This window comes from Peromyscus maniculatus, chromosome 7 (assembly GCF_049852395.1).
Source record: "Peromyscus maniculatus bairdii isolate BWxNUB_F1_BW_parent chromosome 7, HU_Pman_BW_mat_3.1, whole genome shotgun sequence".
NCBI classification, from domain to species: Eukaryota; Metazoa; Chordata; class Mammalia; order Rodentia; family Cricetidae; genus Peromyscus; species Peromyscus maniculatus.
In genome coordinates this window covers 97015407-97037916 of record NC_134858.1, presented here as the reverse complement: position 1 = coordinate 97037916, position 22510 = coordinate 97015407, and the positions used below count along the sequence as shown (strand labels likewise).

The window sequence follows — 22510 nt, the reverse complement described above, 5'->3', positions numbered from 1 at the left end:
CCTTTGTGTGTCTCTCACCACACTAAGACCTGTGCTTGGGGCCACTGCAGTGTGTGGACATCTGACCTCACATGATGGTAACTCATGGAGCTTCCCACCAACGGCTCGAACCCCTCAGCTTGCTCTGCCACTCTCCCCATGCATTGAGGAACCAATAACTTATTTTCTTCACTGTAGTTAGCTTCTTTCAATGTATTAGAATAAAAGGCACTAAGTCTGTGATCAGCAAAAATAAATGTTATGGAAAGTAGCAAAGTCCTTTGGTCTAACCTCAGCCATCTTACTTCCTCCCCATCCAGGAGGCCAGTGCATGTTAGTATGTGGAGGGATGAGCACTTCCTGATTCCCTGGGGTACCTATCTGGGACCCAGAATTGTACCCTAACCTCCCAGAGCCTTTGTTCCACTCAGCCTGTCCAAGGCATGGCATGGATGTGGCCCATGAGGTGGCAGTCACAGCTCCCACGGGCTCCTCCCCGTCACCTTGGGTAAAGGTGGCTGCTGAGCCCCCAGGCTCATAGACACAGAGCCAGCAAGAGTGGGGCTGGGCTGGAGAGCTGGGGGTAAGGGAACAGGGTGACCAAGGTCCAGAGCACTTTTCACAGCACACTTCTCCTCAGCCTACCCACTGAAGGTCACACTGCAGGAGCCCAGGGAAAAGGTCAGAGGTCACCCCCAAAAGAGGAATGAAGAAGATCACAGTATGCCGCAGTGTGGGAAGCGAAACAGCTTGTTCTTGAGTGGAAAAAGACTATCTCGATTCTATTTTGGGGAGCTATTAAGTATCTCTGTGAGTAGAGAACATGAAGGAGTTAGAAAAGCCATTAGTGATACTCTCCAGCCTGACAAGGAAAGAAGTCCTAGAGCCTTGTGGGGGTTCTGTCCGAAGAGGGCTTTGTGGGTCACGGTGCCAGGTTGACCAAGATGCATTTTGCCTTCCAGATCCCATATATAGAAACCAGTGCCAAGGACCCGCCTCTCAACGTGGACAAAGCCTTCCATGACCTCGTCAGAGTGATTAGGTAAGCATTGTACCCTCTCTGACAGCTCTGCCCTCCCTGGTGGCCTCTGTGGTGAGAGGACAAGCCATATTGTGACTGGATACAAGAGGAACACAGCTCCTGTGCTGGGCCAGGAGCCTGGCCAGTTCCAAGCCTATAGTTGGCCATTTCTTGTACCTCTTTGCATTTCCTCCTGCCCTTTACCTCCACCTCTCCACCGCCCCCAGATATAATGGGGTGGTGGTGTGGAGGCTGTAGGCATGCTGTGGAGATCAGGTGTCTGGTACCCTCAGAACCCTGAGCTTTCAACATATCCTACACAGCGAAGACCAGGCCCTGCCTTCTGTGCCCCAAAGCAACCAATTACGGTTCCTGGGCTCAAATTCCAGAGACTGTGTGTGTGTGTGTGTGTGTGTGTGTGTGTGTGTGTGTGTGAGAGAGAGAGAGAGAGAGAGAGAGACTGACTGTGTGTGTGTGTGTGTGTGTGTTCCCAGATTGACAGCCTGTGGGTCTGAAGTGCCAGCAGCAGCCCGGAGACACACTCGTGACCGACCATTCCTTTAAGACCTTACTCACTTTATGTCGGATGACCGAAGTGGCCTCCTGGCTGTGTTCCCTGCCACCATCCAGTCAGGATTCTAAACCTTTACTGTTCCCCACAGTTAAACCCCCGTCTGCAGCACCTTATGTGGGTGACTCAGCGGCTGCTGGTCAGCTGTGACTCAGCCCTAACCTTGTCATGGTGCCCCTTGTTCGGCACCTCTTGGTCCCCTGCCGTGTGCACACCCCGCCCATAGGCCCTCAGGCCGCCCAGCCTGACCTCTCATTAGTCCTCCGTGCAGCTCTGACTCGGTGTTTACTTTCGCAGTCCGGTGTGCTGGAAGGGAGGTGCTCACCGAGCTGCCGTGTGTTGCTTGTGGACCGGTGGTACCAAAGGCACCCTCTAGACCTAGGAAATGTTCGCAGAACATCAGTTGACCAGTTGTTTTATCTAAGATATGAAAAATAGAAAAACAGAAGCCAACTCCGTTATAAAGCTTACGATCTAACTAAATCTGGCCAGCAACCAGTGTCACTGATTTCTAGTCAGGTGACTCTGGGGTCCCCTTTCCTTCCTCTCCCAGTCTTCTTACACTAAGAGATGCTTCACAGCCTGGTCTCCGTGGGTGGCCAGGGACAGCAGCACCCTCCACCTTAGGCCTGTCCAGAGCAGGCCTTCTTCGCCTCCAACCCAGGCGTCATCGAGAGGGGACAGAGGAGGAGGAAAAGCTTGGTCTGACTCTGTCTTTCCGTCCTTCATTGTTCACCAGGCAACAGATTCCAGAGAAAAGCCAGAAGAAGAAAAAGAAAACAAAATGGCGAGGAGACCGGGCCACTGGCACTCACAAACTTCAGTGTGTGATCTTGTGACTGCCTGAGACCCTGGGCAGAGCAACCATGGACTGCCAGCCCCCGGGACCGGCCCACTGCCTAACTGCACTGAGAACCATTTCTAACCACAGCCCTTGGCTCTGGGCATAGGAAGGAAGCGAGGGAGGATGGGCAGGAGCAGACAGAGTCTGGCTTTGCCACTGCTCCCAGGAGACAAGCCACAGCTTCCAAGCCCTTCCTTGTGTGTGTTGATTAAGCCCAGTTCCCAGCCTCTTGGTGGGTGTGTTGTTTAAGTACATAGGGCTGGTTTGCTGGGGAAGTGTTGATCCACACACAAGGTACCAAACAAGCCATGAACAAGCTTCCTCCCCCGCCCTGTCCCCAGTGTCTGAGCTCTGATGTCTTTTTGTAGATTTTTAAATTATTTGAGTAATGATTATTTTATTAAAGAGGTCTGTGCCCACTGCCTGATGAAGTCTTCGGCAGACCTCTCCGCTAGCGTCTGGAACAGTGCTCTTGTCTTTTTAACTGAGAGATTTTAGCAGTGCCAAACTCCATCCAGGATGAACAACAGGGATGGCGGAAGTTAGCGGAGGCTTTGGCGGAAGCCCGAGGCGGAGTTAAACCCAGAAGCAAACAGACCCCAGAGACTGGAGAGAGGGAGATGGATTTATCTGGAGGACTTCGGTGTGGTTGAAAAAGCAGAGATTAGAAAAGAAAATCCCCTCACTGCTACCCACCCCTGCCCCCACAGCCACGCAAGTGAGAGCTAGCTGGGACCATTTCACCCCAGAGGGGATTTCCTTATCCTGAGAGCGGGTGAGGCAAGTGGCTGGCTTTGCAAAAGCGTTCATTTACTTTTTAGGTGGTGGGTAGATTCTGTGTTCAGATGTGGACAGGGCCCTGGGCTTCTCAGATGTGTCCCTTCCTGCTTGCTCACACCTGTGACACAAACACAGCGGCATGTGCAAGGAGGTGAATGTGACACCATCCAGAAAGCTGTTGCTCTAGGCTTGCTCTTAACTGAAAGCACGCAATACTGTTATCACCGCAGCACCGGGACCCGAAGCCATTTCCTTCTGAGTCAGCCGACCACCAGCCACCTTTATAAGCCCAGCCAGTGAGTAAACGCCTTTTGGCATCAGCCATAGGGCTCTTTTGGTGCACACCTCCATCGCCCTCTTCTGTCTCAGATGAAAGGGGAAAGGAAAGTGAGCTGATGACATGGTCCAGACACTTATTTCAGCAGGGACACCCCCCCCCCCACGATGCACCCCTCCCTCTCTGGTTCTGCTGGTGGGGTAAAGACTGGGTTTTTCCAGCTAGGAACTGGATGGAGAGGACAGCAGGAATGAAGTACACCCTGTGGGAGGGTCAGAAGAGGAGGCAGCGCATCTGCCAGCTCACTGTGCAAAACAGAGGATCCTCGCCAGGTGGCTGGGCCACCCTGGAGAATGAAAGTCATGGAAAGAAATCCAAGGAAAGTGAGCACCCAGTGGATGTCCCACCTCGTGATTCCTTTGCAGTCCGGAAAGTCCTAAGGTGTTCGTTCACGCACAGGGTCATCATCACAGAGGGCCCCATCGAGGGGACAGTTCTGCGGCAGGAGGAAATGATTGCTAGCGAGAGGTCAAACTTCGTGCTTGTCAAACTGCCAGCCCGCCCCACTTTTTCTATTCCTACAAAGGATACCAAAGAACATTCCAAATGAGGTATCTCACCATTTCCCAGATCCTGTAATACTTACGAATTTTTCAACACTAGAAGGACCAGGCTCGTTCCAGCCTTAGGCGCCCTGAGTCGCACCATAGCTGCTGCCACCCGGAGAGAGGACAGCAGCGAGGTCAGGGCGCTCTGCACAGGATGCTGAGTCAGAAGGCTCTGCACTCAGGGCAGCAGCCACTGCCAGAGAGCCCCCCATCTCCTACCACCTGCCTCGAGCACGCCCCGCCTCTGTGGAGCTACGTCTCCACTGGGCTGAGAGGGGCTCTCACCGGAAGCAGAGCAGTTGCCTGGACCAAAGCCCCGAGTCACACAGGTAACTAGAAGGGAGGCTCCCAGCGCTCCTGCCCCTCTCGGAAGAGGCAGAGCATCCAGGCCCATCATCCAGGGCCTCCACTCTAACCTGCCCACGTCCTAAACTGGCTAACATCTGGCTTTCTGCAGTCTCTTGATTCAGGGCTCCTGGTAAGTTTTCATTTCCCAGAATCCCATTCTCCCATAAGTGAGATGGGTAGGTAACGCTCCAGAATTAGAAGTGAGCCCCTCGACAGAGTTTCCAGAGAGGCCATGTAAAATAAAGAAAGCTCAGCGCACTTCCATCACCAGCCAACAGGGAAAGCCTGGAAACCTGGTTGGCCAGGACTGAGGTGGGTTTGTAGTCATTCTGAGGCTCCCTCTAGTTTTTTCAGAAACCTGTGTTCCCATCATATCCTCTGACACTCCCTGGAATCCCCTCATCCCTGCCTCTCTATTGTGTGCTCCGATTTTCTCCCACTACTCTGACACCTCCTTTTCTCCCCCTCTCCCCCAGAATGGGGCTATGCCACAGCTACTTCCTTCACAAGCACTTTGCCACTTGGGACATCCGGATGTTTCCCTTAGGAGTTTCCCACCTCCCCATGGCTCTTGCTGTGGAGAGTACCTGATTGAATTAGTGTAGCCTGCCAGGAGATGGGACCCACTGACCCATGCCAGCTCTAACCTCAGAGCCCCTGGAACCTGCTACGCTAAGTCCAGAGCCACAGAGGGGTCCCTTCCTTTAGCTGCCCACCTGGGTGGAGACTCCACATTGCCTGGGGTTTACCTAGAATGCCAGATACTTGAAACACTGAGCCCTTTGAGTGACAGTATTAGCAGGTGGCCATTGTTGTGAAATGAGTGATGCCTGGACATCTTGATGATGCTTGAGCCTTTTATGTAACTTTTTATCGAGTCTTTGTGTATCTCTACTTATTAATAAAGAAACAAAGAGAAATGCTGTCTTATTTCCTCTTGTTCAAATACGCCTCGTTTTGTGATTCCTCGGTGTTAGCGAGTTGGCGGCGCTCTTACCCTGCGAGGAAATGTCATGAAACATGACAGAATCCACTAACAAGAGTTTTATTAAGATAAGAGAGAGAGACAGACGTGACAGGCCTGTTAGAAAGACACATGAGCATAAGGAGGGAAGCCGGGAATATGGCGCCCGCTTATAAAGGCTGGGTGGCGCATGCATACACAGGCTCATGTGGCTACTCCACGCATGCGCATCGATCACATGGTTTTTACGAAACCATGCAAAGCCACGGGGTCCTGGTCACGCTGGCTAGGCGGAAGTGTCTAGGTCCGCCGGGCATGCCCAACCGTGGGGGCGTGTTGTGAATCTATCACTCAGTCCTTTACCCACTCAACTCTTCCAGAGCATGACCTTGGGTTAGCCAAACCTCAAGTATGGAGGAAGCCCACTGGTGGCCATGGGGGCATCTCCTGTAGAACCCACTTCCTCAGCCGCACGCCACCTGCCCCTCTGTCTTCTGTGGGAAATGGTTCTTATATTCAAAATGGGATCCCTGACCACTACCCGTCATGACTATTTCACCCAGCTCCTTGCTTCCAGTTCTCAACCCCAAGGTCTTAGACAAGATCTCGGGGCTTCGTGTGCACAATGACTTGAGCAGCATTGCCCTAGAAGAAATTCAGCCCAGGTTCACTGCCTCTGGGCCAAGCTCCACCATATCCTCTCAACCTGCAGGTCATGACCCCTCTGGGGGTTGAGAATGACCCTTTCTCAGGGATTGCCCACAACCATCAGAAAACACAGACATTTACATTATGATTCGTAACAGTAACAAAATTACAGTTATGAAGTAGCAACGAAAGTAATTTTATGGTTGGGGATCACCACAACATGGGGAACTGTATAAAAGGGTCGCAGCGTTAGGAAGGCTGAGCATTGGCACCACTGTGCTAGGGGAAGGCCGGACTGAAAACCGCTGCAAGATCTGCCTAGCGACAGCATGAACTCAGGAGTGTCCTCCCATAGGCATTGAGTGTAATCATCAGTTACAGGAAGACTTTGCAGACATGGCTCCCAGCTTTTGTTGTTTTACTCTGGGTTTGTGTTTTAAATGTAGGCAATGGCCAGCTGTGATGGTGCATGCCTTTCGTCACAGCACTCAGGAAGCCCAGGTAAACTTCTGAGTTTAGAGGCCAGCCTGGTCTGTACAGTGAGTTCCAGGCCAGCAAGGGCTACAGAGTAAAACCTTATCTCAAAAACAAAAAACAAAAAAATCAAAAAAAAAAAAAAAAAAAAAAAAAAAAAAAAAAACCCAAAAAAACCCAAACCCCCAAAACAACAAGAAGTCAATGGTCTTGCAGATAAGTGAAATCTCACCATCTGCCATCCAAGCTGGGAATTCTTCAAGCGTCTAAATAAAGGGTAGAACACTCTATGCAAGTGACAGATGCTCTCATTCCTAGGATTTTCATTCTCTGCAGCTTTTGGGGCTCCAACATCATGCCAAATAGCTCATCGTTACGCTTAGGTGAATGTTTAAGCATAAAAGGGGGGCTGAGTTCACAATAAGCAAAGAAACTACACGGGCTTTCAGTGCAGGGTGCAGCCGACCACGCCCACACAATCGTCTTTCTGTTTGGTTCTGAGACCTATGCCTGGGCTGAAGAACAGAGGAGAGATCCTGGATAAGTGCTCTCAGAGTGTCCTCCAGGGCAGTGGCTTCAGCATCAGCAGGCTAATGATTGGAACTGTCCATTATCCTGCCCCACCCCGGACTGCCTGCTGAGCCGAAGCCCTGACCTCTGTATTTGACAAGGCCTTCATGGTACTCCAATGCTCCCTACAGTTTGCAAATCACCAAATGAGACAGGAGTGGGTAAAGAGTAAAAGCTAGAAATAAACAGCTGCAGGGCTGTTCTTATCTGCAAAGCAGCTGTGGTCCCAGTGGGTGGTGATGCTCAGGTCATTCCTCTTTGCTTCCCACATCTAATTATCAAGGGCCCCTCAACCTCTGGAACCAAAGACCCCAGCACAAGGGTTATTTGTGGTGATATTTTATTTGTGCTGAAATGTGGTGATATTTTATGTGTCCGTTAATAAATGAAGTTTGCCTGGAGATCAGAGGACATGGATAGCCAGCCATAAACAAAAGTCAGGTGGTGGTAGCACACGCCCTTAATCCAATCACATGGCAGGCAGAGTCTCTGTGTGTTCGAGGACACAGCCAAGCGTGGTGACACACGCCTTTAATCCCAGTACCAACCATAGAGACCTGGAGGTCTGTACAGACAGGCAGTGAAGAGGAAGTGAGGTGGCTGGGCTAAGAGCCAATGAGAAGGCAGAACAGTAAGGCAATAAAGGCGCAGGTTAGACAGGAAGAAGCTGGTTCTCTCTGGGGAAGCTACGGCAGTGTGGTGAGCTAAGGTTAGTTGGCGGTTACTACTATTTCTGTGATTTCTATGGCTTTCACCTCTGTATTTGGCTCTGTGTTTCTTGTTTAATAAGACTGTTTAGAAATTCGGCCGGGCAGTGGTGGCGCACGCCTTTAATCCCAGCACTCGGGAGGCAGAGCCAGGCGGATCTCTGTGAGTTCGAGGCCAGCCTGGGCTACAGAGTGAGTTCCAGGAAAGGTGCAAAGCTACACAGAGAAACCCTGTCTCGAAAAACCAAAAAAGAAAAAAGAAAGAAATTCATCTACAGTTATTGACCTTGACTTCATGGGGTTACAGGTGGGGTGGCGGACACCTTGAAATCATATGCAGAACCACAGCTGTGCGTGCACTCCTCCAGGTTCAGGACACTCACGTGCTGTCGGAGTCTCCCAGCTGAGGGTACTGCTCAGGGCGAAGATGAAGCGGCCTGGGAGCTCTCTCTCCGACGCCAGGCTCTTCAGGCAGTTTCACAGCCTCAGAGAACAGGAAGGGGAAATGAAAGGAGTGAAGACCCAGCAACTCTGCCCCTGCAGGCCCTCCCACGACATCCTGCAGGAGGGGAGGGGTCAAGCTGCCTTTCTCCAGTTCCCCCTTCATGACCAAGTGTGTGACCCACATGACTCACCTACCTCCTTCTCCACGGTGCTTCTCTCTCTCTCTCTCTCTCTCTCTCTCTCTCTCTCTCTCTCTCTCTCTCTCTCTCTCTCTCTCTCTCGCGTGCGCGCGCGCACGCACTGGGAATTGAACTCAGGACCTGTGCATGCTAGACAAGAATGCTACCACTGACCTAGATTCCCAGCTCCAAAGGCAACTATTTTATTTGCGTTACAGCGGCCCCCCTTTGAGGCTGCTCACAAACCGCAGTGGTAGTTCATTTGTTTATCTATATTCCTTACATTCTTATGTCCCTAGGCCTAGAGAAGAAACTGGTGGCACAATGGTGATGCCTAATGTTTATAAAATAAATCAGTGATTATTACAGATAGTCATTGTCCTCCGTGCCTTAAAACGCAAGCCATCGTAGTTCAAATGTGCCTCCTTTGCCCCATAAAGTGTGGCACTCTTACACCTTACAGCAGACCCAAGGTCCCTGCAAATTTCAAACAGTTTCCCAAGGCCACGATCTCATAGAGACCTCAGCATCTGCCTCATTCCACAGCCTCTCTCCTCAAGTTAACCTCTGCCTCAGTTTCCACAAAGAGAACCCATCCTCATAACCACCCCTGAACTTTGCTGAGGACTCGTAGGCCCTGAGATGGCCTCTCAAAGGCCACCACCCAGGCCTCCAGACCCTCTCAGCTAAGCTCCTCCCCCACATCAAGCTCCCTCCCCTCAGACCCTCTTGGTGCCGCTGCTTTTTTAAAGCCACATCCCACAATTTCTTCTTAGGGCGAAATGAGACTTAAAGCTTCCAGTTTGCTCAGGCAAGGAATTTTCTGGATGCTGGTGTGCCATGAGGTCTAGCACAGGTCTCGGCCAAGCTTACCCGAGTGTTAAGAATGAAATGTTCATCCTGTTCTCGAGTAACAATCCTAATAATTATGAATTATTAATAACCCTGTGAATTAGTTGCCGGTCTTCAGGCCCTAGCAACTGTCCTTGTTTCCTCGGGGTAGGGGTTTTTTGGCACACAGGCTTAGGATTTAGCAGCTTTAATTTGCTTTTAAAGCAGGTTCTGGGTAACGATAATGCTGCTTGTCTGAGAACCGTGAATTAGCAAACCCACGGGACACACAGGGAGAGTGCTTGTTTGTGCTGTACTTCCTGTAAGCCAGGCACGGTCCCACTTCTGCACCCACCTCCTGTCCTCATGACCACCCTGGGACATAGGTGCCACAGGCCAGGGACAGGCAGGAGTGACTGAGCCTAGACTTGCACCCGGTTTTGCCCCTGAAGCCTATGCTCTGTTCCCCACCACCCTGCCAGCCTGGAAATGGAGCTAGCCCAGGCTGTCTCCCCACACCCATTTTCAATCTCACCCGGGTTGGAGGGAACGCTTTCAATGTGTGTCACACTTCCTTGCTTTTTTTCTCAAGGGAGCTGAATGCAGCCCAACTTCCCCCTGAGTGACTCATGACAGCATTTGAGCCCCAGTGACAGTCATTTTCCAGTGTCTGCGCTGGACCTCCACCCAGGGCAGCCCTCCCCGTGGCCTTGGACACCACCTCCAGCTCTGTCCCTCTCACTGTCCTGCCAACCAAGACAGACTGTCCAGGTCGCGAAGCCCCAGTGAATGGCATTATCAGTGAGGTCCAGGGGCCGTAAACATGTTCCAGGCCTCTGGCATTCTGCCTAGAGAGCCACCCATAGCCAAGAGCCCTACCAACTGTCACCCTCTCCTCTGGGTGGGGGTAGTTAGAACGCAGACAGGATTTAGCCGCCTGTTGTTGTTGTTGTTGTTTTGAGACAGGGTTTCTCTGTGTAACTACCCTGGCTGTCCTGGAACTCACTCTGTAGACCAGGCTGGCCTCGAACTCACAGAGATCTGCCTGCCTCTGCCTCTGGAGTGCTGGGATTAAAGGCATGTGACACCACCAGCCGGCTTGGATTTATCAGCTTTCATTTGCTTTTTAAACAAAATAACAGGTAATGCCACGTCTGAGCCGCTGAGAACTGTAAGTTAGCCAATCCCCCGGAAACATGCTTTCTCTGCCCCCAGCGCCCCTAGCTTGTGGCAGACCCAAGGTCGCTGCAAATTTCAAGTAGTTTCCCAAGGTCACCATCTCACGGTCACCTTTGAATCTGCCTCTATCCCACAGCCCCTTCCCTCAAGTTAGCTCCTGCCTCAGTTTCCACAAAGAAAACCCACCCTCATAACCACCCCTGAGCTTTGCTGAGGACGCGCAGGCCCTAAGATGGCCTCTCAGCTGACCTTTTTCCACGACATGCTTGGCTCTGCTCCTTTGCTAGCTCGAACGGCACCTGGGATGCAAGGCACTCTGACCATTGTTTGTCAACAGGGCCATTCCTCTCTCTCCACTCAGCCCAGACTTTTGGTTCCCTCTGTGGTTGGCGTTGCTGAGTCCCCAGTGTTGCTGATGCTGGGGCGTGTGGGGTGGTGGCCAGTGCACAGGCTGCCTAGGTCTAGCCTGGCTATGCCACCATCTGGTGACCTTAGCCAAGTGGCCCAACCTCCCCATGTCTCAGCTTGGTCGTCACACTTTAGCTGATGATAAGGATGCTTCTTAAGGCTACAAGGCTATTGCCAAGTTTTAATTTAGTATATGTTTTCAGAATAACGACTGATGCATGGAAATTCTAAGTGCCAGCCAGGATCCCAGGATGAAAACAATATGTACTCCCCAGACCCCAAAGCAGTTGCCCTGTCTTGTCTGGATCCTGGGGCTCAGCTCCTGCCGTCTCTCCTTACAAAGTGAATTCAAAGGCATGTATGCATGCCTATAATCCCAGGCCGGAGGATCATATATTTGAGAGTAACCTGGGCTATACAACAAGTTTCAGGTCAACTCAGGATACAAGGTGAGATGCTTGAAAGAAAAAAGTTCACTTTGTAAGTATGAGGACCCAAGATTGGATCCTTGGCACCCATGTAAAAAGTGGGGAGGGGGGTGTATGTGTTGTGCATAACTATCTGCTGAGCCAATTAGCCGCCATCTTGGGAAGTTCAGCTGCACCCTCTTGCAAAAGGATTATCCCAGCTGGCTTGTTAACTGTTTATACCCCTTCATGGATGGGTGCGGAAGGCCACAAGACCCATCTGAGCTGTCTACCACCTGCTGTATGCTATGCTGCTTTAGTTGCACGTGACCTTGGGAGAGGAGCTAGAGTAGATAGGCAGGGAAGCCCAAGGGGGAAGGGACCCCATCCATGTGGCTACAGGAAGCCCTCATCCCTGCCGGGTAAAGACCTTCCAGGTGTGGCCTATTGAAGGAAGAACGTCCACACCTCTGTAAGTAACACCTCACTTAAGCTCTGTAAGGAATCCCACGAAATTCATTGGTTTTCCAGAGTGATCTTTGATGGAACTGTGCTCAGTTTGTCTTTGGGACAGAGACAAGAGGATCCTGGGAACTCACTGGCCAGCCAGTGTAGCTGAAGTGGGGCTCCTGGTGCGGTGGGGAGTCTGTCTAGAAAAATAAAGTGTAGGCTGGGTGCTGTGGCACACACAGGAGGCAGAGGCAGGCGGATCTCTGAGATTGAGGCCACGCTGGTCCACAGAGTGAGTTCCAAGCAAGCCAGGGTTACATAGCAAGACCCTGTCTCAAATCAATCAGTCGTCAATCAGTCATCAATCAATCAATCAATCCAGTAAAATCTAGGTTTCTGACTAAAATTTTCTACCCCTCAAATGCCTAGTAAATAATCAGAGATGCACAGTTAATAAATATGGTCTTTGCATTCCTAAAACAAAGTATGTCAGGGACCTAAGGGAACCATGGTTGGGGATGGTTAAAAAGCTAACTACTACATCAATATAACAGGCTGGTGGATATCTTAAAAGCTTCATTTCCAGCATTCTCCCAGCTCTGGGGGTTATAATCTCTTTTGAAAGACCTGGGAGTCCCCAGATGTCACAAACCTAGTAGTGGCAAAGCTAAATGGGAGCCTCGGTGCATCTGATTCCATTCCTTGCCAACCCCAAAATAGCACTAGAGGACATACGCTCAGCTGTGATGACTTTATGGGCCTGGGTTCCTTCTTCTGAGACTGGAGTCACATGACTACTCACATCTAGTGTTAATGTGGGGCTTAAACAAGTTAATGCTTTCTAAGAACCTAACGCACTATGCTGGTCATGTGCCCCCGAAGCTTCTCAGCACCCTGTAGTTGTTATTTCTAGTATCACTGTTATTGACGCTCTGGCGGGTTAAGAAAGCCCAGGAAGCTGGGCCGGTGCCCCTCTTCACCACCAGAGGGCGCCATCGTAGAGCGAAAAAGAGCCTTGTGGCTCCATCTCCAGAGTACCGCAGTTCTTCCCTCCGCTCCGAGGCAGTGCTCAAGGTGTCGCAATCGTGCAAGAACCTCAGCTTGCCTACTTCCTTTCTTGCCCATGCCCTACGGGACTTCCTAACCTTCTAGGGCTGCTGGTACCAGAGAAATGTGCATTTGGAGTTCAAGTCCACCATGTATGTAGCAAATGTTTGTCACATCGCCAGACCAAGGGCCGGTCCATCAGCCTTCTGGAACTAAACTTTGCCACCCCAGGCTAGCCTGGCTCTTCTGGACACTTTGTGCCTAAGGACCAGCTCCAGTCCCTCACAGTTGACTTCATATGCCTTCTGGAGACTTCTCCACCTGCTTGAGCTCTCCAGGTAGGCTCAAGGAACCTGAGGTCCCCAAGAAAGACTTGCAGCCTGTCTCTTGGCTCTGTTCACACAATTCTACATTCCACTTGTGGAAAAAGCATCTTCCTTGAATTCAGCCTTCCTCAGTCAGATGACCCCTCCTCCACCTCGACAGCTCCAAATTCCCCTTGACCTTTGGTTTCTTGCACACTCTGAACCCAGTATTTCACAGTGTTTGGTGCGGGCCACTTCCGAGGATGGGGCTTTAGAGAAAGATTCCTAAGGTCCGAGTCTGGATCAGCAGCCTTCAAAGTGCAGTCCTGGTACAAAGGCCACATTCCTGGGACATTCTCCAGACCCACTGCACCCTAGTCTCTGGAGTGAGTCTGGGAAGCTAGGTGGGTAGCACCCTTGGAGTGGCACAGGGCCCGTCTTTGGGATCTGCACGATTCCTTCCACAGACAGGTGAATCTGCTCTGTAACACCCCAGCAGTCTAACTTATAATTGGCCAGGATGTGTTGCCCCGTCTGACATAGCTTTAAGCATTTTTTCCATAATCGTACAGAACACTATTGTGGTTTTAGCCTTCAATCTTGATGAAGATGTCCTGTTTTGCTATGGTTGCTTAGCGAAGAGCCCTGACTTATGACAGCCCACTCCACAAATGATCAGATAATGTGATCCTGCTCTGATACTGTCCCTTCAAGGCTGGGGGAGGTCGCAATGAGACAGAGAGGGGAGAGGAGAGAAGGCAGGTGAGGAAGGGAGAGGCGTGATGCCCTGAGGAAGGAGGCGCACAGATCTACTCTTTCGGAAGCTCACAGTAAAATCTCCAGGTAAGCTCCCGTAGGAAGTGTCACGGGGGTCCCTTCCCACTGCTCACTTCCAAGAAAGGTTTCCAAGTGCTCAGAACTGTCCCTCAAATCAGCACACATGTCCTAAGAGAGAAAGACAGACTTAGTGTCTGAGAAATGGCTCAAGGGCCATCTTCTAACCAGACTAGAAGCTTCAATACAGGTTTTTATTTTATTTTTATGTATGTGTATGTATAGACACATGTTCATACAAGTACACACATGTCCATGTCCATATAGAGGCTATATGGTTGGGTGTCTACCTCAGTTGTTCTTCACATTTTTTGTTTTGTTTTTCTTTCAAGACAAGGTTTCTCTATGTAGCCCTGGCTGTCCTGGAACTCCTCTGTAGACCAGGCTGGCCTCAAACTCAGAGATCCACCTGCCTCTGCCTCCCACGTGTTGGGATTAAAGGTGTGTGCCACCACCACCCAGTCTTTACTTTATTTTTTGAGACAAGGTCTCTCCCTGAATCTGGAGCTCTCCTGTCCAGCTACACTGAGCAGGCCAGCAAATCTCAGGGAGCCTTCTGACTCCGACTCCCCAGCAGCAGGGTTCTAGACACAAGCTACCACATCCAGATGTTTACATCAGTGCTGGCGATCTGAACTGAGGTTCTCATGCTTGTGTAGCAAGCACTTTATTGACCAAGCTGTATCCCTGGTCCCTGGCTCTTTTTAAATTCAAATGCTTGTGGGTTGGACAGCAGCCCTCGGTGGCTAGCTTTCTTCTTGCTGTGACAACATGCAGGACAAAAGTGATTCAGAAAACAGGGAAGACTTGTTTCGTTCACAGTTTCAGGGGATTCGGGCCATGCTCACCTGGCCCCATGTTTCTGACCTGTAGTGAGGCAGTACATCATGGCAGGGAGTGTGTGGTAGAAGCTGCTCACCTTATGGCAAACACGAGGCAAAAGGAAGATAGGTCCCCAAGGACTTGCCCCCAGTGGCCTACTTCCTCCAGCCAGCTGCCGCCTCCTGAAGTGCCTAGACCCTCCCAACATTGCCCACCACTTCAGAACCAAGCGTCCACCCATTGGCCTGTGGGGACATCTCATAGTCAAACTACTACAGGCCGCCAAACATATGCCCACTTCCTAACCTCTGGTGGATGTAACCTTATTTGAAAATAGGTCTTTGTAGACGCAATGGAAGATCTTATGGGTGCATCTGCATTTCAAGGAGGCCTCGAGTCCAATGACTGCTGTTCTTATAGGATACGGGAGAGGAGATTGGAGACAAGGGCTTTGTAAAGTCAGGCAGGCATTGCAGTGATGTATCTGCATGTCAGGGAACCCCAGGAAATTCCAGACCCATTAGAAGCTAAGAGAGGTGGGAACAGACTGGAGCCCCAGAAGGGACTAGCCTTGGGGCTGGAGAGATGGCTCAGTGGTTAGGAGTGTTTGCTGCTCTCCCAGAGGACCTGAGTTTGGTTTGGAGTGTCTGCATCAGGTGACTCACAACTGTCTGTAACTCTTCAGGTCCAGGGTTCCTGTGACCTCTGCTACTCTCCTTGGGCACCCACAAACATGTGGCATATACTCATGCAGATGTCCATATGTACACATAAGTAATGATAAAACCAAAATCATTTAAAGAAAAACAAATAACTGGTCCTTTTGGCACCTGGACTTGGCATGTCTGGCCTTGACCACCGTCGGGGAAGCAAATTGCCGCTGCCCTTAGCCCTCACTGGGAATGTGTTATGGAAGCCACGGGGAACAAGGCAGAAGCATCACTGTGTTCCTTCATGGTAATTCTTCTAAGAATCTACAGGGAGAGGAAGGGGTCTCTGGGAAGGTGTATGCTGCAAAACATGGCCCAGAAAGAGCGAGAAAATGTGACTGGTTAAGAACATTAGGAAAGCCCAGGAATCCTGTTAAAGGTTTATCACACTCTAAAGCATCATTCCTAGATGGTTTTGCAGCTGAGCTTTACTTCCTAAAGATCTCCTGCCAGTTCAAACTAACAGACTAGAGGGAATGCCTCTCAAAATGTCACAAAATGAGAAACAGCTTCATACTGAAATCTAGCAAAACAAGCAGAAAGAGTAAATGAGAAATTCCATTATAAAAATAGATATCAGGCCAGCATAAGGATAAATGTACTTGCCACCAAGCCCAATGACCTGGGTTTGATCCCTAGGACCCACATGGGAAGGGGAGAACCCCTTCCTCTAAGTTGCCCTAAAACCTCCACATGTGGGTCCACACACATATACTTATACAAAATAAATTACTTAAAATATAATTTTTGAAAGCTCAGAAAATAAATACTAACAGTAGAACTCGATGCTAACAAACCTGGCGGTTTATTAAAAGGATAAGGAGCTATGATGACATGAAAAGTAGCCTTTTCTCAGCAGAGGACCCAATGCAAGATCAAGCTCCCATGCCAAGAGAGACCCTGTTTGTCCGCCAGGCCACTGGAAGGCCATGTCCGCATTTCAAGAGTGGGGTAGCTCATTTGAAGAGTGCTTGGCTAGCATGCGCCAGTCCCTGGATTCCATCTCCACCATCACCAGCAACACCAAAGAATAGTGCTGGGATTCTCAGGGACTCTGTGCTGCTGTTGGGGGTCAGGATGCAGCACAGCACAAGAGAGTGACACAGCCGGACCCTGTGTCTTCCCGTCACCAGCACAGATGTCCACCATCATATACCTGCTGCTGGCACAGCCACCCTCACTCTTAGCTCCTCCATCCTCCCCTATCTCCAGGGCTGATCAGCTGGCTGAAGAAGAATCCAACAAAGAAACTCTCTCCAGATCCAGTAAATACAGCGATGGTGCAGCTGCCACAAAGGAACCGCCAACTGTCACGAGGTCACATGGTCAAAACCCAAAAGGGGCTGAATTGCAGGATATGATCTAGGAAGCAGATGCTGATAATGAATGGCACCGTGGACTTCTCAGATTTTTTTTTACTATGACAGCTGGAAAAGCAAAAGATACAGAGAAAAAAGAGAACCTCGAGGCATTCGGAGTCCTTGGCAGTGACGGAAATGCTTACACCAGTGCAGCAGAACTATGTCATGTGATGAGATGCGATAGCAAAGCCAATAGAATGAGAAATCATCAGAGACAAGGAAGCTGATGGAGATGGACAGTGAATCATGAAGAGTTCACGCAGATGATGGTCATAAAATGAAAATCAACGTAAGTAATCCCCCTCTCCAGAAGGATGTAGCTGAATCCTGCTGCATCAACAAGTAGGTCCTTTATTCATCCTGTTTCTGTGTAACACGAGAGACCGTCAAAGGTACCTCTGCATGTACTGGTGGTCAGTTCTGCTATGAAGTACCAAGCCTTCTCGGTTTATAATAAACATGCCTGTTCTCAATGATAAAGAAGTTCTTAGTGGAATCCTTAAGATTCTGTTTATGAATTCCAGCACCATGGCTCAGTGGATAAAAGTGCTTGCCACTCAAGCCTAACAACCCGAGTTCGAGCCCCAGACCCACAGTGGAAGAGGAGAACTGATTCCCAGATGTTGTCCTCTGACCTCCACACATGCACTGCAGCATCATGCCCCCCATCATGCACCCATACAATAATAACTAAACTAACTCTGCTGTGGATATTGGCTCTATATAAATAAAACACTGATGGCCAGTGACCAGGCAGGAAGTAGGTTGCCAGGCAGGAAGTAGGTGGGACAAGGAGAGAGAAGAATTCTGGGAAGCAGAAGGCTGAGGGGGGAGACACTGCAGCCACTGCCATGACAAGCAGCATGTAAAGACTCTGGTAAGCCACCAGCCACGTGGCAAGGTATAGATTTATAAAAATGGGTTAATTTAAGTTATAAGAACAGTTAGCAAGAAGCCTGCCACGGCCATACAGTTTATAAGTGATAATAAGCATCTGAGTGATTATTTATAAGTGGATTGTGGGACTGCGGGGCTTGGGGAACCTGGAGAGAAGCCCTCCAGCAACATAACTCTTTAAAGTTGCATTTGTCAATGAATAGCAGCATGGGCTGGTCAGGTTTTCATCAATGCAGCTTGATGTTTAAGCATAGTCATGTGTTTGGATTGACTGACAAATTGAGGAACAAATTCAAAACCTATTTAAATGGGCTCTAGTCAATTCATTAGGGTATGTTGTTGTGGGTTATTTTCAGTGAAAAATGAATATTTCAAGTTGAAGTGTTGGAAGGGTGTGTGTGTGTGTGTGTGTCTATGTGTGTGTGTGTGTGTGTGTGTGTGTGTGTGTGTGTATTACAACAGACCCCAGTGAAATCCAGTGAATAATTAAAAATTATCTTGAAAATTCACACTCCAATAATTTGGAAAATCGGGTAGAAAAGAATAAGTTTCTCAGTGCGTATGATCGGCCAAAATTGAATCGGGAGAGTGGAGAAAGCCTCAATAGATCAATAACAAGTTATGAGGTTCAAGTAGTAATTAAAAGTCTCTCAACAAGCAAGATCCCTGGATGGAAAAATTTACTGTTGAAATTTACTGGACTATTAAAGAAGAACTAAAGTCAATATGCCTCAAGCTTTCTATAAACTAGAAATGGAGTGGCTACTTCTAAACTTAGTCTATGACGCCAACATTGACCTAATGCCAAAACGTGACAATAAAGGAAACTCCAGACCAATGTACTTGATGAACATAGATGCAAAAATCCTAGCAAAATACAAACCAAACTTGATAATACATTAGAAAGGTCATAGCATATAAATTAAACATTGTATTTGTTGATATCTCTATAAAACCCCTTTTAATATTTTAAAAAAGATCAGATTCCAGGGATGCAAGGATGATTCAACATATGCAAAGCAATAAAAGTAATATAGTGCACAATAAAAGCTATATATGAAGACCTGTGGACCACATCACACTGAATGGGCAAAATCTGAAAGTATTACCTTTACAATCAGGTCCTTTAAAACAAGGAATAAAACAGGTGCTGGTGCCTTGTCACTAATATCCAGTGTAGTGCTTGAGGTCTAGTCACTGCAATAAAGCATGGGAAAGAAATGAAAAGGGTAGAAACGAGGGAGGAGGAAGTCAGACACCGCTACTCACAGATGCTAAAACATAGAAGACCTAGAGAGTCCATCAAAAGCCTTCCAGACCTCAAAAGGAAGTTTAGTCAAATAACAAGATACAGCGTTAACATACAAAAATCCAGAGGCTTCCAAATGTACCAATTACAAACTCATTGAGACCCAAATAAGTAACACAGCACCATTCAAAATAGCCTCAGAAAGAATAAAACATGTAGGAGTGAACCTAACCAATGTGGGTGAAAGATTTCTCTAATGAAAACTGTAGAAAAAAGTTAGAAAAGACATAAGATGGAATGACATGAATCAGTGGAATTAATATTGTGAAAATGGCTACATTACTAAATGTGATCTTAGCAGATTTGATGAAATTTCCATCAAAATCCCAATAATTTGCAGAACTAGAAAAAAAAGTGAAATTCACATGGAGGCACAAGGGCCTCAAAGAGCCAAAGTAACTCTAAGCAAAAGAGCAATGCTGGATGTATTGTAATGCCTGATTTTAAAGTATGCCACAGAACTGTAATAGGAAGACCAGTGTCACCTTGGCATGCACACAAGGCACTGTTTGGTTTTTATTGTCAACTTGATGCAACCTAGACTCACCTGGGAAGAGGGAACATCAACTGAAGAGCTGCCTCAGTTAGGTTGGCTTGTACCCACGTCTGTGAGGAATCGTCTTGTTTGGTAATTGTTGAGGAGGGTCCACTATGGGTGGCACCATCCCTCACAGATAAACCTAAGCTGTGTAAGAAGTCGAGCTGAGCAAGCCAGCCAGTGAAGCAAAGGCAGCGTTCCTCTGTGGGGTCTGCTTCAGTGCCTGCCTGTTTTCTTCCCTGACGTCCCTCAGTGATAGATTGGTGTCTGGAGATGTAAGCTAAAATAAGCCCTTCCCTTCCTTAAATTGCTTTTGGTCAGATGTTTTTATCACAATAGAAAAGCAAACAGGAATAGAGGCCAACGGAAAAAGAGCAGAAAACCCATAAACAAACCCAAGTACCTACCTACAGCCATCTAATTCTCAATGAAGCAGCCAAAACGTAGTAAAGAAGAGTCAGCCTCTTTCATAAATGGTATTTGGAAAACTGGGTTTCCGTATAGAAAAGACTGAACATAGAGCCGTCTCACATACTGTATAAAATGCACTCTCAGTGCTGGATATGGTGGCATACTCCTGTAATTCTGACACTCAGGAGCCTGAGTCAAAGAAGGCTATGAGTTTGAATCTGGCTTAGGCCATATAGTGTGCTAAAGGCCATCCTGAGCTACATACCCAGACACCATTTAAAAAAATCCAAAAATAGTACCGAGGTGCCAAAGGATGACAGCAAGACGGAGGAGACTAAGGGGGACAATAAAAAGCAAAATACTTCCATTAAAAAAGGTGCAAAGAAGAAACCTCAAAAAGGTAAATCAAGTAAGAAAGGCAGCAGACCTGCTCAGGAGACGCAGAAGGAGACGGCTCTGGCAGAGCCTCCTTCCATGGAGCTGGCTCAGGAGGAAGTCTCTTCCGGTCCTGCGCTCACTCAGGTGGTGGTCACCCCTACAGGCTCTACTCAGCCCGGGCTTCCTTCTCCCATGGATATTGCTCAGACAGGGCCTGCTCAGATGGAGCTGCCTTCTCCCCTGGGGCCTCCTCACAGGGAGCTGCCTCCTCCCCTGGAGCCTGCTCAGAGGGAGCTGCCTTCTCCCCTGGAGCTTCCTCAGAGGGAGTCGCCTCCTCCCACGGAGCCTCCAGAGATGGAGCAGCCTCTTCCCATGGAGCTTACTCAGATGGAACAGCCTCCTCCCATGGAGCCTGATCAGATAGAGCCTCCTCCTCCCATGGAGCCTGATCAGATGGGGCCGCCTCCTCCCATGGAGCCTGATCAGATGGAGCCGCCTCCTCCCATGGAGTCTCAGCAGGGACATTGTCAGAAGAGGCTGCTTTGTCCTTTGGACCATGCTCAGGTGGAGGTTGCTCAGACAGGGCCTCCTCACATGGGATCTGTTCAGAAGGAGCCTCCTGCTGTCATGGAGCCACCTCTTCAAGTGAAACCAGTCACCAAAAGGTCTTCTCCCTGAAAAGAGAGTACCAAGGAGAGGTCAGGCATGCGGAGTGAGGTGGTGCAGCAGGAGCAAGTCCTTATTGAAGTTGGCTTAGTGCCTGTTAGAGATAACCAGCTTCTGAAGGGAAGCAGGCGCGCACAGGATCTTCCAAAGGGAAACTCAAGAAGAGACGAGATACCCAAGGACCAAGAAATTGGCTCTGATGGGGAAGGAAATAAAATGGCCCCTCTCAAGAAAGTGGGAACAGAGGAAGCTGGCAAGAGTCTAGCTATGCTTGCTGCTCCCAAGGAATCTACCAGTGTCTTATCCTCGGAACAAAACTCAAATGGGTCAAGTGGTGAAACGTTACATGCTAAGTGTCAGACTGGTTCAGCTGGGCTTTGTGAAATGGAAGCGGACACTGAGCAGAACCCAGACAGTGTCCCTGTGAAAGCCTCAGCACCCGAACCGGCGTCACCATTGCCTCCGGTCCCATCACCAACCGTAACGGCCTCGCCTCCTATCACTTTGGCTGAAAACGAGTCACTGGACATTGATGAAGACAAACGCATCCACAGGCATGATGGAAGTGACCTGAGTGATAATATGTCCGAGGGAAGTGATGATTCTGGGCTGCATGGGGCTCGGCCAGTGCCACAAGAAGCAAGTTCAAAAAGTGGGAAGGAGGGGTTGGCAGTTAAAATAACCGAGGGGGAGTTTGTTTGTATTTTCTGTGATCGGTCTTTAAGAAAGGAAAAGGATTACAGCAAGAAAAAAAAATCTATTCAAAATGGATCAAGACATGAAACCTGGAAACTCCTGGAGGAACACACAAGGGAAACACTTGGAAACAGAGCCATAGGCAACGACTTCCTGAATAGGCCTTCAACAGTCTGGGGAATAACAGCAAACTGACAAATGGAGTTGGGTCAGTGTAAGAAGGGCTTGCATGGCCTGGCAAAGGAAATGTCAGCAGAGTAAAGAGGCAGCCTGCAGAATGGGAGAAAACCCTTGCTAGGGATCCTCCTCCAGCGCAGGGAAAGGATTTAAAAAGTGGAACACCAAAGGAATGCTCGACCCGAGTGACGAATGAGCAAATGAAACGAACAGACCTGGCCCATCTGTTGGTGGCAAGGTCTCTCCCACATAGCCTAGACTGGTTTTGCATTCTGATCTTCCCGCCCCAGCTTCCTGGGTGATGAGGCTGCAGATAAGCATCACTACACGTGGCTGAACAAACACTTTTAAAGGAGGAAATGCAAATGGTAAATATCTGAACAAAGTTCAACACCTGTGAGATCTGGTAGTACATTTGTGTGTTTGTGGATGAATGTGTACTTGCCACGGTGAAGGTCAGAACACAATTTTCAGTAGTTTTCTCCCACTACCATTTGGGTCCCAGAGATCAAACTCAGCTCATCAGGCTTGGCAGCAAGTGTCTTTACCTACTCAGCCCTTTTGCCAACCCACGTTCAACATCTTTACATTTCCTATGAAGGAAATACAAGTCAAAACTATGTTGAGATTCCGTGGCACCCCAGTCAAAATGGCTATCATTAAAAAGATG

At 49.0% G+C, this 22510-nt stretch overlaps 1 protein-coding gene and 1 pseudogene across 4 annotated transcripts in view; both read left to right on the top strand.

Moving 5' to 3' along the window:
* The window catches only part of Mras (muscle RAS oncogene homolog), a 53853-nt gene extending 48505 nt beyond the window's left edge, over positions 1-5348 (top strand). For all 4 annotated transcript variants that reach the window (XM_076576893.1, XM_042281481.2, XM_006975142.4 and 1 more), the window contains exons 5-6: positions 942-1021; positions 2311-5348. In XM_076576893.1, coding sequence (XP_076433008.1) covers positions 942-1021; positions 2311-2410 — 180 coding nt within the window. In that variant the 3' untranslated portion in view covers positions 2411-5348. The remainder of the gene's footprint in view (positions 1-941; positions 1022-2310) is intronic.
* A 590-nt stretch (positions 5349-5938) lies between these two features.
* Positions 5939-21858, top strand: LOC143274408 (RE1-silencing transcription factor pseudogene; annotated as a pseudogene).
* The last annotated feature ends 652 nt before the right edge of the window (positions 21859-22510 follow it).